Raw genomic sequence first — 24,784 nt, 5'->3', positions numbered from 1 at the left:
TTTTTGTTATTTATTTATTTTTGCGTTGTTAATCCTCACCTGAGGATATTTTTCCATTGAGGAAAAACCTGGATAGGACTGACTTATGTGTTAAAACAATTACTTTAGTGCGATGTGAAGAATAAAAGGACTGGATGGTGGTAGTGAGGAGGAGAAACCAGGAGGCCAGTTAGGAAATTACTGCAGTCATTCGGTGGGCGAAAGCAGGGGAGCAGGAGCAAAAGAGCCCCACAAGCCCAGAGTCACCGGAGTCCCAAGAGAAGCAAGAAATAGAACTCCTCTGTTTAGGGAACTAGGCATTCCAAACCCTAGAGCAGGGGTCCTCAAACTACGGCCCGCGGGCCACATGCAAATACAAATATTGTATTTGTTCCCGTTTTGTTTTTTTACTTCAAAGTAAGATATGTGCAGTGTGCATAGGAATTTGTTCATAGTTTTTTTTTTTAAACTATAGTCCAGCCCTCCAACGGTCTGAGGGACAGTGAACTGGCCCCCTGTTTAAAAAGTTTGAGGACCCCTGCCCTAGAGCCCATGCATTGCCACACCCATTCTGGACAACCATTTCTGTCCCCAGGCATTACTGACAGCCAGCACCTTCCCTAACCCCCTCCAACCTTACAGGGGGCCTACATCTATCTTCCTTTGCTGGAGCCCTGGGGAGTGTAAAGCTGCAGCGTCCTGGTGAAGCTGCCCAAATGACGAGCCTGTAATATCTGGCCTTCCCATGCTCCTTTCTATCATTAATAACCAGCTAGTTACAATGGTATCAAGGGAACATACAACAACCGACCAATGAATGCATACATAAGTGGAACAAATCAGTTTCTCTCTCTCTCTCTCAAATAAATCAATAAAACATAAATAAATACATAAATAAAGAAGAGTGGCTAGCCACCCAGACCAAGCCATCGCAAGCTTGCCTAAAGAGTGATCCACAGCTTGTCTCACAGCAGCCCCGAAAGTATGACCTTTACACCTTGATCTGAGATCTGCGCTCAAATTCTACATTCAGACTTGCGGGCTGTATCCAATATGACTCTCTCCAGCCGTTTTCCAGGGAACAGGAATCATGCTGCATAATCCATACAGACAGATTCCATCCACTGTTCTATCCCAGGCTGCAGAGGCCGATTTCAGCTATCTTTTTTCACCGTGGACACAGGGGCCTAAGTTTGGTTCCAAGAGTATCCTTTGTTTCACGCCCAAGTTTGGTTCCCGGGCACAGAACCACTAAGCTGGGCACTCAACACTGACACACACCTCTCCCCTTCCAGGCAGATCTCCGACGGACTCCTCACAGCCAGCTCCATGCAGACACCCACACCTGGGACCTCTCCCCGAGCATGCAACGCCCCCCAAACAGCCATTTGGTTCGAGATGGAGACGACAGGAAATGAAACCTGGCCCCTCCAAAATCCATCCCTTTGCCCCTCCGAGCACGAACGCAGCGCTCCCGCAGGCGGGGCCAGCTCAGCTGCCGACCCCCGCCTGGCCCGGCCCCAGGGCCTGGGGTCCTGCCAAACAGCGGGATCCTCAGCACCGACCGCTTCGGGAGAGGAAGGCGGGAGAAGGTCGGCACACTGACAACCAGGACGACGCGCAGACCGCGCACACGGACACACCCCTTGGCCGCGGAGGGGGCGCCGCCGCCGGCTCGCAGCGCCGCTACCCGGGCGGCGGTCGGGAGAGAGCGCTCAGGGCCGAGGAGTCCCGCCGGGTCCCGCCACCCTCGCAGGTCTCACCTGGAGCTGCTCCGCCGCGGCCCAGTCTCGGCGGCACAGCCCTGGCGTCTTCTGATTGGCTCAGACTTGGCCCCTCGCACTTTCGCTTCCGGGTGAGAGGTGCTTGGTCGCCCCGGCAACCGAGTCGCACTCTGCGCTAGGTTCCCCTCTACGCCACGGAGCTGGCGACTCGGCGGGAATCGCTGAGTCCAGAAAATGTCTCCAGCACCTCTCTGCCAAGTGAGTGGCCCCCGTCCCGACGCCCCGAGCGGGGAAGGGCGCCTTAAATTAGAACTCGCCTTGGTCCAGAGCTCAGCCCCTGGTAACCCCGCTACCGGTGTGATACCTTTCCTGAGCGTCCACCCTGGGGCGGGGGCGGGGGCGGGGGCGGGGCGCGGAGGGCACCTGGCCTGAGAGTCAGGAGACAGGGGTTCCAGCTCTGATTCGGCGGTGGGCTTGCTGTTGTGCCGACCTCTCTGGGTTTCAGTTTCCTCTGCGCTGCCGGATGACCTCCGTCTCTCAGGTTCTTCTCTTAGCTCTAACATTCCAAGGTTTCGAATGTGGAACCATTTAAGAGCAATTGAAAACAGGTCGGTTTTTCGTATGATCAAGTTAAATGCTTTGTATTTAACGATTGCTTTCCAAGTGCCATTCATTCACTGCAGTTCCTGCTATAAGTGCTAATAACTGAGCTGGACACGAGGGCGAGAACAGAAATGTGACTAATCCGTGATCCCTGACCTAAACGACCTGCTGTAGTGATGGGGATTCTGGCACAAAAGCGTTGCTTTAATAGGGCCCTACGTGCTATGGGCGGGCTAGGCCCAGAGTGTTGTGGGGGCTCCTAGAGGAATGGGGGGGGGGGGAGGGAAGGTAAGAAAGGTTTTGCTGTTTTTCTTTGTTCCTCTTTCTGGGGAAAATTTTCAACCTTGTATTCCAGTTCACTAATTTACTTTTCAATTGCATCTTTGCTCTTCAGCCCTTCAAAGGAGTTTTATTTCATTAATTATTTATTTTCTGGACTGCTAATTTGTTGTTTTTCATAACCACCAGCTCCTGTCTCAAGGATGTTACAGTATTTTAAACTCTTCTACCTATTGTGTTATTAACTCTGCTTCTTCAGAGGGTATGAGCCTCTAGCTTTTCTCAACTGGCACCTAAATTAATTTTTAAATTAAAAATATCAGTTCTGTTGCCTCACCCATAGAGACTCTGAGTCAGTGACATAGGGTAGAGCCTAGGCACTTGCATGGTCCCTACTTTGGGTAACATCCTCGACGGCTCTATTGTCCTAGAAGTTTATTTATTTTAACATACGCTTTCTTAAGTTTTTAATGTTTTTAGAGCACTACATGTCCCAGTGCTCTGCGGCATAGGTTCACCCCGGCCCTTGGTTTCTTCCTGCCTTTTTTACCTGGTCTCCATTCCAGTCTTATTCTTTTTGCTCACCCCCACACTCACCCCTCCTCGTTTACTATCTTTATTTTCTTTTTCCTCCTTCTGCCAAGTCAGAGGTTCCTTACTTTACCTTACCTCTGAGACAATCAATAGGCCAGATAGGCTAACCAAGAAAAATAAAAACGCATGTCCCTATAAAAACTTACATGACTCTCCATAGAAGCATTATTGATAGCTGCCCAAACTGGAAACAGCCCAGCTGTCCATTAACTGATGAATGATAAACAGAATCTGTTCTTTCTGTACATGGACTATTATTCAGCAATAAAAAGAGATGAAGTCCTAATGCATGCTGTATCATGGTTGAACCTTGAAAACATTATGCTAAGGACTACATATTGTATGATTTCATATATATGAAATGTCCACAATACGAAAATCCATACAGAAAGTAGATTATTGGTTGCCAGGGGTTGGGGGTGGGGGTGGGGTTGCATGGGAGTGGGGAATTAAGGGAATGGAAAATAGCTGAGAATGGGCAAATGATTCTTTTTGGGGTGATTAAAATATTCTAAAGTTAGATTGTAATAGCTACACAACTCTGAATATTCTAACTATTGAATTGTGTAAAAGGGTATATTTTGTGTGTTTTTTATTTTTTTATTATTAGTTAAGGTATTACAAATGTGTCCTCATCCCCCCCATTAACCCCCAACCTCCCCCCCCCCCCGCCCGCCCCGCACACTCATGCTCCCATCCCCCTGTTGTCCATGTCCATTGGTTTGGCTTATATACATGTATTCAAGTCCTTCGGTTGATCTCTTCCCCTTACCCCCGCCCTCCCCTACTTTCCTTCTGGGGATTGATCGCTGTTTCTCAGTCTTTGGGTCTGTCCCTTTTCATCAGTCTATGTTGTTCTCTATAATCCACAAATGAGTGAGATCATGTGGTATTTATCTTTTTCTGACTGGCTTATTTTGTGTTTTGTAAATTATATTTTAATAAAGCTGTTATAACGAACAAATAAGTAAAAATAGGTCATCTAGACAAAATTATTTCCCCAGGACCCTACACTGGATAATGGAATGTCAAGTAATCATGACATGCTTGTGATCATATGAAGTGAATCTGTTTGGTTAGCTCTTAAAGTGCATTTGTTATAGGTATTATGACATAAAAAAATATTTAAGTTTATGTGACTTTTCCTAAATCTTTTAAAACAGCTGAAGAAGTACATAAGATAAACTTTATATTTCCAAATGGAGACAAGTATGGTAAGCATACATTTCTATTACTTTTTCTATACAGACTTAAATGAAATAGCTTAAGAGTGAAAAAATGAGACTCACATTTTATAAAACTACTATTGGAATGTTAACTCAATTTAATAAAGTAACGTAGATGAAAAGATTTTAAATCTGAATTCTAATGTTAAGTCTAGGCAGTATGCCTTGGTAACCTATGGGATCTGTCTGTCTTCCTGGTCATTGGGTCTTAATGACTATAAGTCCTTGTAAGCTCCTTATCTCTGGTCTCATTTGTTTCAGTGCTAGGGAGCCAAAGAGACCCATACGTACAGTTGTGATTAGGCCTAAATACAAATACTTAAAAAAAATTATTGTTTATCTGTTTGTTTTTGAACTTTTTTTTTTAAATCCTCACTAGAAGGTATTTTCCACTGGTTTTTAGAGAGAGTAGAAGAGAGAGGGAAAGACAGAAATATCAATGTGAGAGAAACATTGATTGGTTGCCTCCTGCACTTTCCCTGGAGCCTGCAACCGAGGTACATGCCCTTGACTGGAATTGAACCCAGAACCCTTCAGTCCACAGGCTGATGCTCTATCCACTGAGCCAAATTGGCTGGGGCTATAAATACTTTATTACCTAGTCAAACAGGGTTCCCATTTAAAATATTCAGTATTTCTCTCTTGTTTAGATGGTGATTGTACAAGAACACCTTTTGGAATTGTCGAGAGAAATGGAATAGGTGTTCATACCACTCCGAATGGGATTATCTACACAGGAAACTGGAAAGATGACAAGGTATTGTTGGTTTGAATACTGACAGTGGATAAGTAAACCTAGTAAGTGACTCCAGGTATTTCTCCATTAATCAAAAACACGAGTAGACTATACAACAAAAAACCAAATAGTTATCTATATATATATATAAAAGGCTAATATGCTAAGTGTCCGACCGTTTGACCATTTGACCGGTAGCTATGATGTGCACTGACCACCAAGGGGCAGACGCTCAATGCACTGGCATGGAAACATGGAACAGACTGATGAATCTCAGAGGGAAGGGGGAAGGGAGGAGGGTGAGAAGAGATTAACCAAAGATCTTATATGCATACTAGAGGCCCGGTATACAGATTCGTGCACCGGTGGGGTCCATTGGCCTGGCCTGTGCCCTCTCGCAATCTGGGACCACTCAGGGGATGTTGGACTGCCAGTTTTGGCCCAATCCCCAATAGGCCAGGCCGAGGGCCCCCACCGGTGCATGAATTCGTGTACCAGGCCTCTAGTATTTAATATATATGAATATATGAGTAATATTAAACTTATGCAGAGAGCTAGTTATCATCTTTCTCATCTTCTATTCATTGAGTAAAACTAAACTCATTACAAAATTTTCTCATTTAATCCTCAAAGCAATCATTAGCACTCCTACTTTATAAATGAGGTAAATCAAGTTCAGATTTCTTATACCTAATAAGTGATGAAACAAGAATGTGTACCCAAGTCTGCTTGAATATAATTTTTGTTCTTCACAACTTTTGTACTGTTTCCTAGGTAACTAAACCAGTTGCCCTTTAAGATTTTTGATAACTCAAGGTATTTCAAGGACCCTTATTGTCATCATCATGGTGTTCCAACCATGATGTTCAAATGCCCCAGATCAGGAACATTTGACTTGGTGGTGAGGTGGGGGGAGGAGAGGCCTCACAGAAATAAAGGGTAATATAATGATAGATTAAATAATAAGTGGATGATAGATATATGTGTACATTTTCAAAGTATTCTAGGGAAACTGAAGGTTAGCTACTGAGTTATTTCCTTTGTTACAAACAGATGAACGGTTTTGGAAGACTTGAACATTTTTCAGGAGCAGTCTATGAAGGATACTTTAAGGACAATATGTTTCATGGACTGGGGACTTATATATTCCCATCTGGGGCAAAGTACACTGGAAATTTCAATGAAAATAGGTAAGCTTAAAATGTCACTATAGTTCTAAAAGATTCTTTTCAGGCATGTTTGCTTAAGTATTTTATTTAGTTAATGTTAAATATTCTTTTGTAATATATTTTGTTAGAATATATTTATAACATTTAGTAAGAAATGTCAGGTTATTTTTTTAGGAGAAAAAAATCTTATGAGATGCTAAGACCATCATGAGCCTTCAAAAGAAAATCATTCAGCCCAGCCAGTGTGGCTTAGTGGTTGAGCACTGACCTATGAACCAGAGGTTCAATTCCCAGTCATGGCACATGCCCTGGTTGTGGGCTTGAGCAGTCGATCAATGTTTCTTTCTCATTAGTGTTTCTCATATCCCTCTCCCTTCTTCTCTCTAAAATCAATAAAAACATATTAAAAAAATAAATAAAGGGAGAAAAACCTAACCATGGGATAAAGGTCTGTTTGTGTAAGTGAAGTGCATTTTTATCACTCCAAAGAGTCCAAGGAAACACCAGCACAGAACACAGCACTCCAAACATAGTTGACAGTCAGTAAATGTTTGTTGAATAAATAAATGACCTAATATAAACTTTTCATTTTTTAACTGATTGTTTGGGTTTTTATGTAAACTTAGCATATCCTAGAACAGTGATGGCGAACCTATGACACGCCTATGACAACATTTTTTTGGTTGATTTTTCTTTGTTAAATGGCATTTAAATGTATAAAATAAATATCAAAAATATAAATCTTTGTTTTACTATGGTTGCAAATATCAAAACATTTCTATATGTGACATGGCGCCAGAGTTAAGTTAGGGTTTTTCAAAATGCTGACACACCGAGCTCAAAAGGTTCACCATCACTGTCCTAGAATCTTGTACACCAAAATTTGTATAATGACTATTTATTCAAAATAATAATATTAGCACTTTGTGGTCCAATTTTATTTTTGGAATTCAAACAGTCTGGTCTGAATTAATTGACGGGATTGAATGTTGAAATGGTTTGCGGTGTCGGCCTCAGCCTTGACATTGGACCTGCTACTAGCACCTGGTCTGTCAAGTCAGCCTCCACGTTGGACCTGCTACTAGCGCCTGGTCTGTCGAGTCAGCCTTGATGTTGGACCTGCTACTAGCATCTGGTCTGTCGAGTCAGCCTCGATGTTGGACCTGCTACTAGCATCTGGTCTGTCGAGTCAGCCTCCACGTTGGACCAAAAAGGGTTAATAGTGTTTTGTTGTGTTTTTTTTTGTAGGATATGAAAACAGGATGCTGGGTTTTAAATCAAAGTCTCAAAATGGAAAGCTATAATTCTTCAGACATAGTATTATAATATGTTACGGTCTAGGTCAGTGGTTCTCAACCTTCTGGCCCTTTAAATACAGTTCCTCATGTTGTGACCAAACCATAAAATTATTTTCATTGCTACTTCATAACTGTAATGTTGCTACTGTTATGAATCGTAATATAAATATCTGATATGCAGGATGGTCTTAGGCAACCCCTATGAAAGGGTCGTTCTACCGCCAAAAAGGGTCGCGACCCACAGGTTGAGAACCACTGGTCTAGATAGTCTTAAATCTGGACTGTAAATTCTTAGTTTTGATTAATGAACAAACTTATTTTTTACTATTACAGGGTGGAAGGTGAAGGACAATATACTGATATCCAAGGACTAGAATGGTGTGGTACCTTTCATTTCACAGCCGCTCCAGGCCTGAGACTAAAGCTCCACATGTAGATTTTCTGCATTCAAGTTTAATGTAGCAATTAAAGATTTAGTTGTAAGGAAACCAAATCTGTCATATGAAATAACTTCATACACTACCTCTATATTATAATATTGCCAATAAAATCATCATTCACTTATGCCTTTTTTATTAACTTTACTTTCATTATCTTATAATTAGTTCAAATTATGTGATTCAGTTCAGAGTTTTCTCATTTTAATAAACACAGCAAAACTATCCAAATCTTGGCAAAGTCAATGTCCAATCCTGTGCCTGAATTTTGTCATCTTTAAAAAGTATGTCTGTATTAAAGGAAATTATCTAGAAAATGAAGACAATTCACAGAATGGTAGAAAATATTTGGAAATCACATATCTGGTAAAGGTTTGGTTTCCAGAATATTAAAGAACTCACTCATATAAATAGCTTATATAATAAAAACATAGTATGCAAATTGTCCCCTCGACTGGATTTCTTCCAGGAGTTTGACCAGGGGGTGGGCCAACCGGGGGAAGGGAGAGACTACCCGGCCGATGGCCGGCAGCCGCTAGGGATGCTACCAGTGCATGAGTTTCATGCACTGGGCCTCTAGTATATAAATAAAGAGACAACCCAATTAAAAATTGGGCAAGGAATTTGAATAGACATTTCTTCAAAGAAAGAAAACATGTCTAGTAAGCAAATGAAAAGATGCTTAACATCATTACTTTTTAGAGAAATATAAATTAAACCCACAATAAGACACAACTTCATAATCACTAGATTGGCTATATTTAAAAAGATAATAAAAGTTAGCAAGGATGTGGAGGAATTGGAAACCTCAAACATTGCTAGTGGGAATGTAAAATGGTGCAGCTGCTGTAGAAAACAATATCTCAAAAAGTTAGACATGTAGTTACCATATGAACCAGCAGTTCCTAAGTATGTACCCAACAGAAATGATTTGTACAGGAATATCCATAGCAGCATTATTCATAACAGCCCAATATTGGAAACAACCCAAATGTCCACCAACTGATAAATGAATAAACAAAGATGGTATATCCATACAGTGGACTATTATTCAGCCATAAAAAGGGATGAAGTACTGATACAAGCTACAACATGAATGAACCTTGAAAATATTGTACTATGTGAAAGAATCCAGTCACAAAAGGCCACTTATTGTATGGCTGTTATGTGAAATGTCTAGATTAGTGGCTGCCAGGGGAGGGAGGAATTGGGAGGAATGGGTTTCTTTTTTGGGTGATAAAAATGTTCTAGAATTAGTGGTCATAGCTGTGCAACCTTATGAATACTAAACCACTGAATTGTTCACATTAAAAGGGAAAATTTTGCATATGATATATGAATTATAGCTCAATTTTCTAAAAAAATAGATCTGTGTCCTTGCATATTCTATGGCTAGAAAGCTTCTTCACCTTCTACATAAAATTGTTTTCAGTTACCAGAACAGTACATGACAGATACATATTAAAAGTTACAATAAAGACCTGAGTGTTTTTTGCCGAAACTATTATTCTGGAACTGACAAAAAATAGTGCATGCAAAAGATAACTTCTGTATCATATTTCTTCAAAATCTTATTAAAAATATCTATTTCTCAATATATTATTGCCAAACATTTTTTTAAATTTTTTGGTTGAACTATAAATCTGTGTTGAATGTATTTTAAGCCCTAGCTGGGTAGATCAGTTGGTTAGAGTATCATCCCAATACACCAAGGTTGCAGGTTCCATCCCTGGCCAGAGCACACATAAGAATCAACCAATGAATGCATAAATAAGTGGAACAACAAATTGATGTATCTCTCTCAAATTTAAAAAATTTTAAAAGAAATATATTTTACAATATTGAAATAAAAATGGTATTTTTGTTAGTTTTTATAATAGCTTTATATTTAATTTCAAAAGACACTATTAGTGCTCAAAGATACAGTTTAAAAATTAGACATTTTTGGATTTGTTGCTTAGCATTAACTAGTATTCTTTTAGAATTAAATATTATTGTACTGGAATTTATAACAAGATAAATACTGGATAGGTTAAGATAAGGCAAGAGGGTGTCTTTTGAGAGCAGGACATACAATGCAAATTCAAAACTTCTGGAAAATAAAAAAAAATATCTGCTTTACCGCAAACTAAAATTTCCCAAATATTTATCTTTGAATTATTTAAAATGGCAAGCAACATATTTTGCTTTTAAAATCTTTAACTTTATTGATATATAAATAACTTTGTAATGCTCAAGTTTCCAATTTTCTAAGATACCAAAGTCATCCCTCTTAAAGTTTTCCTTCTTTAACTCCTTGAAGCTAAACACATTCAGTTATTTGATTAGTTGATGCTAGTATTTGACCTAGAGCTTATGTAATTAGAAGAGACACTAGTTTTAGCTCATTTAAAAGCCTAGCTAGCATATGACAGTCTCCTTTCCGGGAAGTCAAGCCTCTCCACTGCTTCTTTTTATAACCTTTAAGTTAATTCAGAATCCAGATAAGCCTTGATCCAAGGATGATATAACCACAGCAAGCACCATGGGGTAAGTGTGCTTTTATGTGCTTTGAGAGGCATTGAGATAGGAAACAGTATCATAAGAGAAGAAATTCCATCAATCCTTAGTAATTTTGATTCAAAATATGCTGACATTAAGAATAAAATTTAAAAATAAGTAACTTTTTATTCAGAAGTTATAATTTATAAAACATTCATTTCCTTGCTTAGTTATAAAATTGTCATAATCTGCCTTTGTAGCTTATCAATGAATGATATGTTTGCGGACTGAAGAGTTTTACATATTTACATATTTAATGGAAGCTGAGTTAAATTTTGAGAGCAATCTTAAAGAATGACAGGGTTCTTTCATTGAAAAATAGTTATAATTTTAAAATTTTATATTTTATGTACTGATTATATTTTTGAAATGTAATTCTATGTCTATTGAATCTAATAAAAATCAGGATTAAAAAAAAGAATCACAGGGTTCTTGATTTACACAGAAAATAAATCCAACATTTCTTTGGGATTAAGAATAAAAAATGAAAACATTAGGAATGAAGGGAGGTTGGTTTGTGCCTTTTGTATCACAGAAAGGGATAAAGGAGTTCACTCCTCTATATACATAAAAATGTGTACTGATTAATTACACAGAGACATTAGTGAATCTTAATTCTAAACCCTTTGCAGGGTTTTGGGAGCATGATGAGAAGAATTGGGTTTCACTTGAAAGGTTTCTATTCTTAAGTGAGAAAAGTATTCCATAATAATATAGGAATTATGGGTTTTATATGCTAAAACAATCGTATTCTGAAAATATAGAAATTTATTTTTTATCACCATTTTGTCTTTGTTAATAGCTCCTTTGAATACAAGATTATATTGCTGCAAATGACATAGCTATTTCATTGAAGGCGCTTCTGTAGGGTTTACCATAAATGAACAAATTTATACTAGAGAAATAACTTTTTGTCATGTTTATTCTAAAGTCTCCATGAATATAATTAACATCTACATCTTTGTCAATACCCTGGGTTCTGAAAATGCAAGTTGAACCAGTCTGAAACCTCAGAGGCTTTTGAAAGGAAGATGATCAAAATACTGTTAACTTTTAATATAAAGGTTAACAGATAAGTGCCTTGTACAAATTTCATATACATTTGTTTCTCCCTCTTCCTCCCTTCTTTTTCTTTAATGGCAGTAGTTCCTAACCTTTTTGGGAGTCAAGTATAATTTTAAGAATCTTTGAATACCAGCCCACCTCCTCTGCAAATCACACAAAATTTTCCATACAAATTACACAAAATTTCCCATGCAATTTCAGCATATTTACAGATTGTCTGAATCCAATCTATGGACCCCAGTTAAGAATCTTTGATTTTGAGGTTTAAGACTGGAGTATGAGTTGCTAAATATTTATCGTAGTTTCTGTATTTTTATAAAATGTAAAAATGTTTAGGTTAATAATTTCTCTCAGGGACAATGTTGAAGATGCTGATTCTCACACTGATCACCTCTCAGTACACACACACACACACACACACACTTTACATGAGAACGAAACACAATTACCAATATCCATAGTTTTGACGATCACATTACTGCTGCTTGTCCCCAGTGATTTGATTAATCGTTTGTGCTTTCAAGAGTGCCAGGAATCACCTTGGGAGTCATGAAAGGAAAAAAAAAACACCCTCATTATTTTATTTTAAGCTGCTTTCAATGCTCCAAATAAGGTGAACTAAACCATAAATTGGTAGATATTACACAGGACACTCTTCTAATTGGTAGGTTCATGATTGTTTTGTTGTCTGCTCCTGCCCTTATTGAGAAAAGAGGTTAGTAAGTATTAACACCCACTTAAGTTTTCCTAAAATAATTAGAAAAATAAAAAGTAGCAGCTGATCAGATGTTCAAATTTGTGTATTTGAGGAAATCTCTAGAATAATCCCTAGAAAATGAGAAAATAGATGTTTGGGATTACTGGGGGGAGGTGCTTGGGGGTACTTATCTCAAAGCTATTTGAAAATACAGTGCCTTTATATGGGTCTATGCCAGCTCTTTTTATTTTTCTTCAGGCGATGCTGGCACGGTTTTAGTGAGCAACAAGAGGCAAACATTAGAAAATTCTTATGCACGCTAGAAAGCCTCCTCTGTCTCTTAAATTTTCACTGGATTTCTATGGGTGTGTAGGTGTGTGGAGTGAGTAGGAATATGAATAAGGGTGGGTAAAGGGATAAATGGAGAAAAGCGGAAGAACCTTACTTGTAAGCTACCCAGATACCTGCTATTTACCTTAACACCTGGGCAAAGGATGCACAATGGGAAAGAGGGATGGATGCATTTCTTTGCTGAGATACATTTCAATCCTCTTTCCCCATCTAGCAGTTACTCAGCACATTCCCGATTGACATCTGGGGGAGGGGGGGGCTTTGTGGGGGGGAAGTTAAGGCTCTGCTAAAATTGTAGAAGTTCATGGTTACAGCATGATCAGCTTTCTTTTAGTTTCCCAGTTCAAATAACGTAGAAGGATTTTAAAAGTTATTTAACAGATATATTCTCCACTTCTGAACCTGAGAATGACAACTCTTTCCTGGGCAGAGCAGATACGTAACTCATGCAGTAGCCTTTGAAATGTTGCTTCTATCTGTGCCTTCCTTTCCTTCCTAATGGTTGCTTCCTTAATTCAGGTCATGGTTACCTTTTACTTAGATTATTAAAGGTGCCCACTCCCTGGCCTCTTTGCGGCTGGTCTTTCTTCTAAAGTGCCACAAGAGGCAGTTTCTTACTGAAGACATGTGATCTAGTTACTTACTCCCTTGCTTAAAAACCTGCCAGTGACTCCTTCATCTCTCTACTGCAGAGCAGCCCCTGAAGAAGATATTCATGGCCCCAACCTCCCTGTCTTGCCTTACCTCCTACTCTACCCTCGATGCTCCTAGGATCCCTAAATAATGTCTTGTAAGTTCCTACCTCTGTTCCTTTGCTGATCCTCTTTTTATCGTTTCTACACATTGTTCAAAGCCCAGCTCAAACCCTATATTCATGGAACTTTCTCTGATCCCCACAACTGAACTCTCTCTTCTTCTGAAAGCTTTAGGCACCTTATACTTTTCTCATTGCATTTCTCACAGTTTATCACACTTGTGTGTCTCATCTTTCTTACTAGATTTCCTACGTGAAGGAGGATCAATGTCATCTTTATAATTGTCCCAGCACCTGACACAGTGCCCTTTACATAGTATGTGCTTAGTAAATGCTTATTGAATCAAAATGAACTGTTTTTCCTATAATCTACAATGAAAGCTAAAGACTTAATTTTAGCTGAACTTCCTTTTTCTTCCCCTATAGAGTGGCCCCATTTTCCACTATCTGGGAGTTAAAATTCCTATCTGAAGAGGCCAAATGAGTATAATATCCAAAATATGAGTGACGCAAGGGAGAAAGGGTGGAAACAAGGACTGGAGCGACACATTAGAGGCTTCTGAAGAATGAAGAATTTGTTAATAAATAGTACATACATGTTCAAAGGAAGCAAGAGGGAAGCTTTAAGAATAAAAAATGGCTCTTGGTTCTAGACAACTTCCTGGAGTGCCAGCCTATAGGGTTGGGGTCATCTACAATAATAAAAGCATAATATGCTAATTAGACTGGGTGTCCTTTCAGGCGACCTTCTGGATGAAGCTGGGGCTGCAAGGGAAGTCCAGGTCCCAGGTGCCTGCCAGCGGCCAGAGGGAAGCCTGGGTCCCAGGTGCCAGAGGGAAGCCGGTGCCCGCAGCCAAGGGAAGGGAGGCCTACTCTTGCGTGAATTTTGTGCATCGGGTCTCTAGTCTGTATATAATAGAGAAACCAAAATAATAGTGGCTTAAATTAGCTAGAAATTTACTTCTCTCTTAGATTAAAAAAAAAAAAAAAAGCCAGACCAGCCCAGAGCTGTTGGAGCAGGTTCTTGTGTGAGGGACGAGGTTCCCACCAGCTTGCCCTCCTGCCATCCTTGTGTATCACGGCTTGACCCACAGAGATGCTAGGACTCCACCTATCTCACTGGTGTTCGGCCAGCAGGAAGGAGAAATGGAAAAACATGTATTCTCTTTTTGAAGGAGACTTCCCAGAGGTCACGCACATTATTTCTACTCATACCTCATGGGGAGAATCTATTCTGGTGGATACACATAGCTATGAAGGGGAAGGGGGAATGTAAGTTTTGAACTGGGATACTAAAGAAAAGGGGAGAATGGATACTGGGTGGCAATTAGCAGTGACTAATAGAGCCAAGATCAGGCCTTACACTGCTTCTTGTACTCCTTCAGGACAAAGAACAGCATTATGCACCAAAAGGATTCTCTTAAGAAAAGTTATCTGTAAAGGTAAGAGGAAAAAAAAGAGCAAGCTTAGCTGGGAATAAGCATAGATTTGCTTAGGATAATGGACAGGGACCTTGACAAAAACGACATAGGTGATTAAGCCTCTGGTTCCCCTACTGCTTGTCATTACCAATGGCATTTTATTTTTTATAGACTGACTAGAGAAATCAGGAAGCCTTCATAAAACATGGTGTGATGTCTACTGGTGGAGGCAGGACATGAGGTGAGTGGAAATTGCAAAGAACTTGTTTCTAATAAGAACCCAGACAAACTGAGAGCTTAGTTTAAACCGGTGCCCTTGTACTTAGTTTAAACCAGTTACTTGTACTTTTTTCTTGAAGTATAAGCATTATAAATGGCTTTGAAGAATTTTGTAACCCTTCTTTGTTTAAAAACAAATAAGTAAACATAGTATTGGATTCCATGACTGGTTAGCTAACAGTCAGGATTAATAGCCACCTTATAAACTAGCTATGTTACCTCAGAGTTTTATTGTATATTCAGAGTATTGAGACAATGAATGCTTACTCAGAGTATTGAGACAATAACGAACTATGCTTTAATTGAGTTTTATTTTCGATGTCTTTGTGAATTGCAAAAAAAAAAAAATACAAATCCTGTAAAAACAACACAATTTACATTCAATTAATATTTACTGAGTCCCTACTTTATGCTAGGCTTTGTGACATAACAGCCATGTGGGATAGATAAGCATTATCCTCATTTTACAGTTGACAAAATGTAGGTTTTTAAAGGTTAAGTAAGGTTCCCAGCATCAAAAAAAAAAAAAAATGAGTAACACAGTAGGGATTTGAAGCTAAGTATCTCATGCACTTAAGAAAAAAGTCCCATATTTAAAACATTATTTTTAAGTTTCAAAACTAAAATGTACACATTGTAAAACAAACAATCTTGATTAAGACAGAAGAGTGTAAGTAAACTTTGAAAGCCCATCCCACCCCTGTCTCCATACCTCTTTCCAAGCATAAGCACTGCTAGTAGTTTGGCATAAATTCTTCCATATCTTTCCTTTTGTCCAATGTACTCTTTACAGCATCACACTCCCTATCTACTTAAAGATTTAATAAATAGAGGAGGTTGAATTTACTATATATTTAATAGTATAAACATCTATCTTTAAAATAATAACTGAATTGTTCATTTGGCTAACATTAGGCATCTCACTATAGAGACTGGAAGAAGAACAGAACTCACCCTCTTTTTCTGAGGGATTCATAGGCTAGTGCAGTGTTCTTGATGTTGAGAGAGTGCATATGGACTCCTCTGAGAGTATGTTGTAAGCTCCAAACCTTCTCCCTAGAAGAAAATGAACCTACATAAAATTTTGCCTATAATTCAGGAACCCTGCGACAATATGGACCCCTGCTCTTGTACAAGTAAGATTGTTAAATTAATAATTTATCATAAATACTAAAATAGAAATGTGAACAAGATACTATAGCAGCACAGAAAAGCAAGGGTTTTACTGAGACATGTCAAAAAAGTCAGGGAAGGGGGATACTTTCACAGAATCTTGAAGGACACAAGAAGTTTGACAGCTAGCTCAGGGTAGGGGAAGGAGGTCCACTGAGGAACTACATTCATAAAGCCCAGACGCTAGAAAGGACAGGGATCCACAGAACTTTCTTTGTGGCAGGAGCCTAGTGTGTATGAGAGTGACTGAAGACAAGTTTGCAGAACTGAATAGAGGCCAGATCATGAAGGCAGAAGTCTATTGTGTTAGGATGTTTGAACTTTAAGAGTCACTGAAGAATTCTGATCTAGATTTTCAAAGGTAGGTAAGAAGTCTAAAATTAATGCAAGACTAAGTGATAGTGGAATTGATACAATGGATGATAGAATAAGAAATAGAACAGAGATAAGACCATTTAATTCAGATTTATTGGAGGATCATTGATAAAATGTGTTGTTAAAAAGGTATGTTGCTAAAAATCAGATGGAATCTATTAGAAGGTCACTGCTTTTACAAAGGAGATTGGGAAAATAAAGCTCTGAAACTGTCTTTGTAAGATAAAATTTAGGTGCACACCCGTCACTCCATGCAGTGTCCCATGCACAATCAGGCCAGTGTCAGTCACTCGGGGTGTATCACTCACTTCTGATCTGCACACCCCATGCCCTCTGCTGTTCTCCAGTAACTTCTGATGGACTGTGTGGTTTCCCAGTGACTATTCTACCTGCAAAGAGTAGGAAGGAGGAAGAGGGGGAAATGGGTCAGGTTCTCAATATTTCTACACTGAGCAGGTATTGCTTTTATAATTTTTTTTTTGTAAATTAGGTTTTAAAATGATGTAGTTTAAAGTAAGGCATACAAATAATGTCATAGCTCAGTGATGGTGAACCTTTTGAGCTCGGCGTGTCAGCATTTTGAAAAACCCTAACTTAACTCTGGTGCCGTATCACATATAGAAATTTTTTGATATTTGCAACCATAGTAAAACAAAGACTTATATTTTTGATATTTATTTTATATACTTAAATGCCATTTAACAAAGAAAAGTCAACCCAAAAAATGAGTTCGCGTGTCACCTCTGACACGTGTGTCATATGTTCGCCATCACTGTCATAGCTGGTTCATTTTTATTTGGCCGTACTTAACCTAATATACCTAACTAAAAATCCAGTATTAGTCTCACCCACTTCTTGGCAGTGGCTTCACAACTGAGGCAAGACTATAAAGTCTCAAGGGTATTTTACTTGATAATATTTATTATTCATTTAAAAATTCTATGTATCAGGTACTACAAAGGCTTTGAAGACTGAACTTGTACCTACAGTATATGTGCAATTCTGGATGATGTATCATAAAAAATTAATACAAAGAAGCATTTGGTCTTTGCCTAAGGGTAGTAGTGCTCCAGGTTTCTCAGTCTATATGTTTAGATAGTGAACTTTTACTAAATCAAAATTTAAAATTTAGGGGCAATAGCATTACTTTTTCCTGTTTGCCTTTTCTAGCTCATTAAAAATGTTAATTAATATGAATAAATAAAGTTCTGTGTTGTTTTCTTTTTTCTCCAAATGTATTGAAGCATAATTGACATATAAAGTTTTAAGATATTTAAAGCGTGCAATGTGATGATTTGATATACCTGTGAAAGGACCCTCCCCCATCAAGTTAATTAACACATCCATCATCTCACATATTTACTTTTATTTTTGAGAGGTGAGAACATTTAAGTTCTACTTAAGAGAGAACTTTCAATTTCAATTATACAATGTAGTCTTATCAACCCTAGTCACCATGTTATATATTAGATCCTCAGACCTTAGTCATCTTACAACTAAAAGTGTGTACCCTTTACTATACAGCCTCTCCCTATTGTTTTCTTTAAAGAAAGAAATCATTAGCCATAAACAATCTTTGGAATTTGATTAAACTCAAACTTGTGTTAAGTGTCCACTACAAAACGTTCTCAAAGTTTTCATGCCTATAATTCCCAGGAGGGAGAGATACCAATAGTATGGTTGAGAATGTAGTAGGAAAGGGATGACTAATGATGACTTGGAGGATAGGAAAGGCTTCGTAGAGAAGGAGGTGCCTGAACTGAGCCTTGAAGGGTGAGAAATATTTCATTAGGCAAGGAAAGACATGTGAGGCGCAGAGGATGGGGGGAACAAATGTAGAGGCAAGTGTTGGATGAGATGCATGAACTGTGATCACCTACATGTCTATATGATATAGGCTAACTATTGTAGAGTTTTATTTGGAATACTATAAAACAAGGGAACAAATTAAGTAGGTTCAGCTAGTCCAGCCATTAGCTGTAACAAAATCATATCAGCTAATTTAGAATTTCTAGGCCTTTGGATAAACTACTTATACAGGGAGAATGCTGTTGTTTTACTGGTAAGAGAACATTGCTGACCACTGTCAATGATGCACAGGCTGTGGGCTATTCTTCTGACTGAGCTTATAGATTTGCAGGGTTTGTCTATGATTCCCAACTCCTGGAGTCTTTGTTCACTGGGAGGTAGTGAGAAATTACAATAATTCTGAAGACTGGGTTTTACTCTCTTCTCCTTTTTAGCAGTTCTGAAAGTGCCAAAGGCAGATCCAAATTGGATTCATCTGAACTGTGAAAAAAATTCTCCCAGGAGAGACAGCAGTAACCCGGTTTCCCCTCTCACCTACAAAAGGCTTTGATGACTAATGATCTATTTCACAAGGTACTACTAACTCAGCTTCGTGACTCTGATCTTGTGAGTCTTGCAGTTGCCTGTGCTGCTGCTGCAGGAGGAGCTCCTCCTGAGGACTAGTTAAGGTTTTACCACTTTGCTGTTCCCTCTCTGCAAGTTGGGGTCCCCCTAGGGGTGCAGGGAGCTTTTTCTGGAGCTCAGGGCTTCTCTCCTTCACAAGTCTCTCGGGAGCCTCTCTTGCCTTTCACTGTCTTCCCTCTTCCGCTGAGTGCTGACCTAGTGAAAACAGGGCGACAGGCACGTTTCAGGGGGAAATAGGTACTGACCTTGTATTGGGGCAATGCTGTGCACGGAGTGTCTCGAGAGGCTCTTATCTTCCACTCAGATGAATCCAGGGAGGGAACCTATTTGAAAGGCTGAAATTAAAGCAAGTCAAACCAGCATAAGAAGAGAGTTTGAGCACATCTTCCTGACCAGACCTATAGCTCACAAAGCATTCAGGCTCACAAATCAGGCTCTGACTCATTCAGGTATGCACATCAATGCAACAAGTCGGAAGAGCCCCTGGAAGTAATATGGTCTGAAACTTTTGATACATTTTGATGTCTAAAATGAAGAATTTTTAAATTTAAAACAATTATCTCTAGACATTGGGTTGTTTTTTATGTGTAATAACATGTGTTCTTTTTTTTCTGATTGATGTTGACACATAGCAACTCAACCAAATTACTCTATCCTACTGACATTATCTATAATAATAAAAGGGTAATATGCTAATTAGACCGGGCATCCTTCCTGACAAAGCCGGGCCGAAGGGAAGCCAGCCCGGGTCCTGGGTGCCTGCTGGCAGCCAGAGGAGGGAAGCCTGGGTCCCGGGTACCAGAGGGAAGCCGGTGCCAGCAGCTGGGGGAAGGAAGGCCTACTCTTGCATGAATTTTCGTGCATTGGGCCTCTAGTTAGGTAATAATAAAAAAAATCAACATGCCAGTGGAGTGGAGGTAGGGGGAGCTCTGTTATTCCATATGTTGACATAAAGAACCTTGCTGGCTGCTGAGCTACGGAACTGCCACTCTCTGTGCTTTGCCCTCTTCTCACTGGCTCTGGGCCAGGTTGTTGGCAATGGTGGCACATCAGTTGCAATTAGATTTGGTGTGGGACCATTCATTAGGAAATCCTGCTCTCTCTGGGTCTCCAAGCCTAGTGGTGAGCAGGGGGTATATTTCTGCCAGTGAAACTTTACTTGATACAATAAAATAGGATGGTGTTTTTCCCCCTAACAAAAATCATCTCTGGGCTATAAACTGTTTCTGTATTTCCCACTCCTTTTTTTTTCTTATGTGAAGCACGTGTGGTAAAAAATGTGTTTCTTTTGCTGTCTATCAAATGAGAACTCAATTACTTCCACTGGTTAGAGAACATTGCTGACCACTGTCAATGGTGCATAGGCCTTGGGCTATTCACCACAAAACTTGTTGAACCCATGCCCAGAATAGTATTAAGAGGTGGGGATACAAAAATGAATAAAAGACCCCTCTGCTCCCGAGTGGCTCACAGTCTGGTGAGGGAACTAGCATTTAGGCAGTTAACTAAGGATGGGATGCGATTGGGATGGTGGCCTTATGGCCTGGTTCAGTGGCAGGGGCCAACCATCTTCTAGCAATAACCATATTTGAGAAAAGGTCAAGGAAGAGGCTGACCTGAGGACCAAGGTCCATTTTCAAATTAAGAGTAGTTATTGTTTACAGTGGTTGCCAACCTTTCAGACCTCACAGACCACCAGTGGTCCTTGGACCACCGATTGACGAACGCTGCTCCAAAGGTTTCCTTAAAACAGCGGTCGCCAGCCTTTCAGACCTTGCGGACCACCGGCTGGCAACTGCTGGTAGGATGTCTCATGGCACAGACCTTATTTCATTCTTTAATTTATTGCCTTTGCCACTTTTAAATTGTTGTGTATTCAAGGATGATTTGATTGTACATTTATTTGGAAGTGGATATAAAAAGTTACATTATCATTGAGGTGTCCTTATTTTAAACACCTACATACATGCCTATGTATTGTGAAATTTATCTCCTTATCATATTGCTTCTAAGTGTCACACTGTGCTTTTTGTTATCCTGCATTATGCTGATTAAGGAATTATATTAATAAATTTATAAGTATCAAGCCATTTTTATATTCTGAAACTCTACTGATCATAGTATTATATTTGTATTTTCTGAGATTTTATTTAGAATATTTCTATATTTATGCTATCTTAGAGTAGATTTGGTACCAGAACCTCATAGAGTGGATTTAGTAAAATTTACATATACCCTATTCTGAGATATGGATTAAATAACTATACAGTCATTGTTATTGATAGAAACTTCCTATTTTATTATCCTGGGTTATTTCTTATTTTGGGGGTAGATATTTGACACCTCCCTTTTAATATATTCTATAGATAGTTATTCTAGTTAAATTCCAGTTTTAAAAAAAAGAATTAAGCAATTTGTGTTATCCTAAAAAATTTTTCCCATTTCATCTAGCTTTAAAAAGTTATTGGCAGCACTGGCTGATGTGGCTCAGCTGGTTGGAGCTCCTCCCATACACTCCACTTGGGGAGTGTGCAGGAGGCAACCGATTGATGTTTCGCTCTCACATCGATGTTTCTCTCTCTCTCTTTCTCTCTCTCCTTTCCTCTCTCTCTCTCAAATAAATAAAAACATGTCCTCAGGTGAGGAATAAAAAAAATTATAGGCAATAAGTTATGAGTAGAATTTTTGAAAGTAAAATTTCATAGCCTGTGAATTTGTGGTTACATCTCTTTTTGTACAATTTTGTGCTCTTTCTCTTCCTCTCAATCTCCCTCTCTCCTCAGACTTGCCAGAGTTTTTCTCATTTTATCAATTCACTTAACTTGTTTTTTTCAAATAGCTATCAGAGCCAACACAGGAATAAATATATATATATATATATATATATATATATATATATATACACACACACACACACACACACACACACACACATGTATACATACATGTATACATACATGTACACACACACACACACACATACTAGAGAGGCCCGGTGCACGAATTTGTGCACCAGTGGGGCCAAAACTGGCTCTCTGACATCTCCCAAGGGGTCCCAGATTGCAAGAGGGTGCAGGCCAGGCTAAGGGACCCCACCAGTGCATGATTGGGGCCAAGGAGGGACGCGGGAGGTTGGCCAGCCAGGGAGGGACCACTGGAGGCTCCAGGGCATGTCTGGCCCATCTGGCTCAGTCCCAATCAGCCGGACCCGAGCAGCAAGCTAACCTACCAGTTGGAGCGTCTACCCGCAGTGGTCAGTGCATGTCATAGCGACTGGTTGACTGTCTTCCCCCTAGTGGTCGGTGTATGTCATAGCGAGCGGTTGAGTGGCCTTAGCATATCATTAGCATATTACGCTTTGATTGGTTCAATGGCTGACCGGACAACTGGACACTTAGCATATTAGGTTTTTATTATATAGGATATTGATGTCAGAGAGGAAGGGAGAGGGAGACATAGAAACACCAATGATGAGACAGAATCACTGATCGGCTGCCTCGTGCATACCCCCTACTGCGGATCAAGCCTGCAACCTGGCAATGTGCCTTGGCCAGAATTGAACCCAGGACCCTTCAATCCATAGGCTGATGCTCTATCCACTGAGCCAAACCAGCTAGGGCAGGAATTGATATGTTTTTAATGACAACAAAAGTGGCTCTTTATCCTACGACATGAAGCAATTTATTTAAATAAATAGAATAAAAAAATAATGGTCTTACTTGGAGCTACTTGCTATGTAACTGGGTAAATCAATGTTCAAACTAATTTCCTTCCATAAAAAGTGAATGGTGACATGCCCTGCCCATTGGGCAGCACAGCTGCAGTGAACAGGTGAGGTAATGTATACAAGTGTACTTTGAAAACTATAGCACAGGTATAAACAAGGTAATGAAATATGCTATTTCATGAAATATATGTCACTTTTAGTCTGTATAAAAACAACAACCCTTTTAGTATATTTTTAAAACATTTTTCTATACCATAAGGAACTTATAGCCTCTCCACTGTGAAAATATTTGCAGGATTTGTCCTGATGAATTAGCTTCAGGGGAAAATATTTCCTCATTATCCTCCCCCCAACATAAAAAGTTCTCATTCTACTAAATTAGAAATGTGCACTAAAGACCCATTCAATAAAGGACACTGAAATGGAAATTAACTCAAGTCTGCTTTCAATTAATTTCAATTCCCCAAAGTGCCAGACTTTCCTTTTCTGTCACAGCAGTAATTGGAAAGTAATAACAATCCTAAGCTCCCGTGGTCTTATCCGTGTATGTGTGCGTGGGGTATACATTCTAGGTCAGCATGGGGGAGGGTCAGGAAATTTTCCCATATTCTTTAGGTTTCTATTAACTTTATTATTTGAATTAATTATATAAAAATCTGTTATAAATTCTTAGGTTATTGTTTCAACATCCCTATTTCTCTATTGCAATAATTTTAGAGCCTTTGTTTTTTAAGCAGCAGAAACTTATTTTAAAAGGAAATCTTTCCCCAAAAGCTACAGAATGTGAAACAGAAAGGAACAGTGAGACTCTGGTTGGATGGGATAGAGAGGGAGGCCCAGAACCCCTCTAGCTTGGTGGCTTTCTCTCTGCTCCCAAGGCAGGCTCAAAACAAGCCCGAGGGCTTTAAAGAGTACAGACTGAAAACCACTGTAATGACTGGGCACAGCTTAGACTAACAGGCTTTTTCTAAGAAGGTAATAGTACTTTCCCAAGGGTCTGCCCAGGCGCAGATGGGTGTTTTTAGAAGCTAACACAGCTATTGTGGAGTTGGAAAGAAAGGAGGGCTGGGGAAGAAATTGGGGCCATATTAACTTGATGGGAGAAATATGGTAGCATCTGACGGTCATTTATGCAAAGGTAGGCAGTGATTGAAGGTCTATGAAGGGCAGAGGAAAGAATTACTGGGCTCAGAGAGTGAGGGATTTCCATGAAAATAAAGCGCAGACTACAAGTAAGATCTCACAGGGGATTTCATCATGTAATAAGGCTCTTTTGTTATTCTCCCTTTTAAAATGTACCTTTCAGTATATATTACTTATTAATATGATCATACTCTTCAAACAAGTAATTCTCATCTGGAAACCTAGCCTAAGGAAACAATGCCTTAATTATGAGGGGAAAAGCTATATACCTTTTTATATTCAAAACAGAATATAAAACTGAAAAACAGAAAACTGTCCGAATATTCAAAAATTAGGGAAGAAAAAAGTGACAAATTTCTTCAAACCACTATTTTTCACTAATTAAGTATAATAATTGTGCAACTATATGGAGAAAGCCAGGAATGATAAAAACACCAGTTCTGAAATCACAGAGACCTGAGTTCAATTCTGGCTCCCTCTGCCTTTTCTTTTCCGTGATCCTGGGCATATTACTGCCTCATTTTCCTAAGCCTCAACATTTTCATCTATAAAATGATAACAATACATACTAAACAGGGTCAATATATGGAGTCAATTAAATGTGACAATATAAATAAAATATGAAGTGCAGCACTGGGCACACAGCAGCTGTTCAGTAAAGGTCAATTCCCTCTCTACCATTCCTGGTATAGTGCACGGAGAGCTGATTATGCTCTATTAACAGATTTGTACACAAACTTAAGGAAATACATGGTTTCCTAGGAAAATATAAATCACAAA

General features: G+C 39.3%; 2 protein-coding genes and 1 long non-coding RNA gene across 9 annotated transcripts in view; 1 reads left to right on the top strand and 2 right to left on the bottom strand.

Annotated features, from left to right (window-relative positions):
- The window catches only part of DHX57 (DExH-box helicase 57), a 49,635-nt gene extending 47,823 nt beyond the window's left edge, over positions 1-1,812 (bottom strand). For 4 of the 5 annotated variants that reach the window (XR_004971876.1, XM_036334787.1, XM_036334790.1 and 1 more), the window contains exon 1: positions 1,743-1,812. The gene's annotated coding sequence lies outside the window, so the exon portion shown is untranslated. The other variant, XM_036334788.1, reaches the window with a different exon arrangement.
- Positions 1,813-1,823: 11 nt separating this feature from the next.
- On the top strand, positions 1,824-8,179 carry MORN2 (MORN repeat containing 2). 3 transcript variants are annotated; one of them, XM_036334794.1, is made up of 5 exons: positions 1,824-1,961; positions 4,343-4,393; positions 5,056-5,162; positions 6,195-6,331; positions 7,942-8,179. In XM_036334794.1, the coding sequence occupies exons 4-5, from the start codon at positions 6,195-6,197 to the stop codon at positions 8,042-8,044; spliced, it is 240 nt and encodes a 79-aa protein (XP_036190687.1). In that variant the 5' UTR covers positions 1,824-1,961; positions 4,343-4,393; positions 5,056-5,162; the 3' UTR covers positions 8,045-8,179. The 3 variants fall into 3 exon arrangements, with proteins under 3 accessions (XP_036190687.1, XP_036190688.1, XP_036190689.1); XM_036334795.1 differs by having other exon boundaries at positions 5,056-5,203; XM_036334796.1 differs by lacking the exon at positions 1,824-1,961 and adding an exon at positions 2,166-2,311.
- Positions 8,180-12,030: 3,851 nt separating this feature from the next.
- Positions 12,031-19,470, bottom strand: LOC118668767. Its single transcript, XR_004971758.1, has 4 exons — positions 19,380-19,470; positions 17,010-17,090; positions 16,108-16,209; positions 12,031-12,190 (listed from the first exon to the last, which is right to left on the bottom strand). It is a non-coding gene; the product is annotated as an uncharacterized LOC118668767 (long non-coding RNA).
- Between the last annotated feature and the right edge of the window lie 5,314 nt (positions 19,471-24,784).

This window comes from Myotis myotis, unplaced genomic scaffold (genome assembly GCF_014108235.1).
Source record: "Myotis myotis isolate mMyoMyo1 unplaced genomic scaffold, mMyoMyo1.p scaffold_m19_p_14, whole genome shotgun sequence".
Taxonomy (NCBI): Eukaryota; Metazoa; Chordata; class Mammalia; order Chiroptera; family Vespertilionidae; genus Myotis; species Myotis myotis.
The sequence above is the reverse complement of the archived record's forward strand: the minus strand, read 5'-3'. Positions and strand labels throughout refer to the sequence as shown.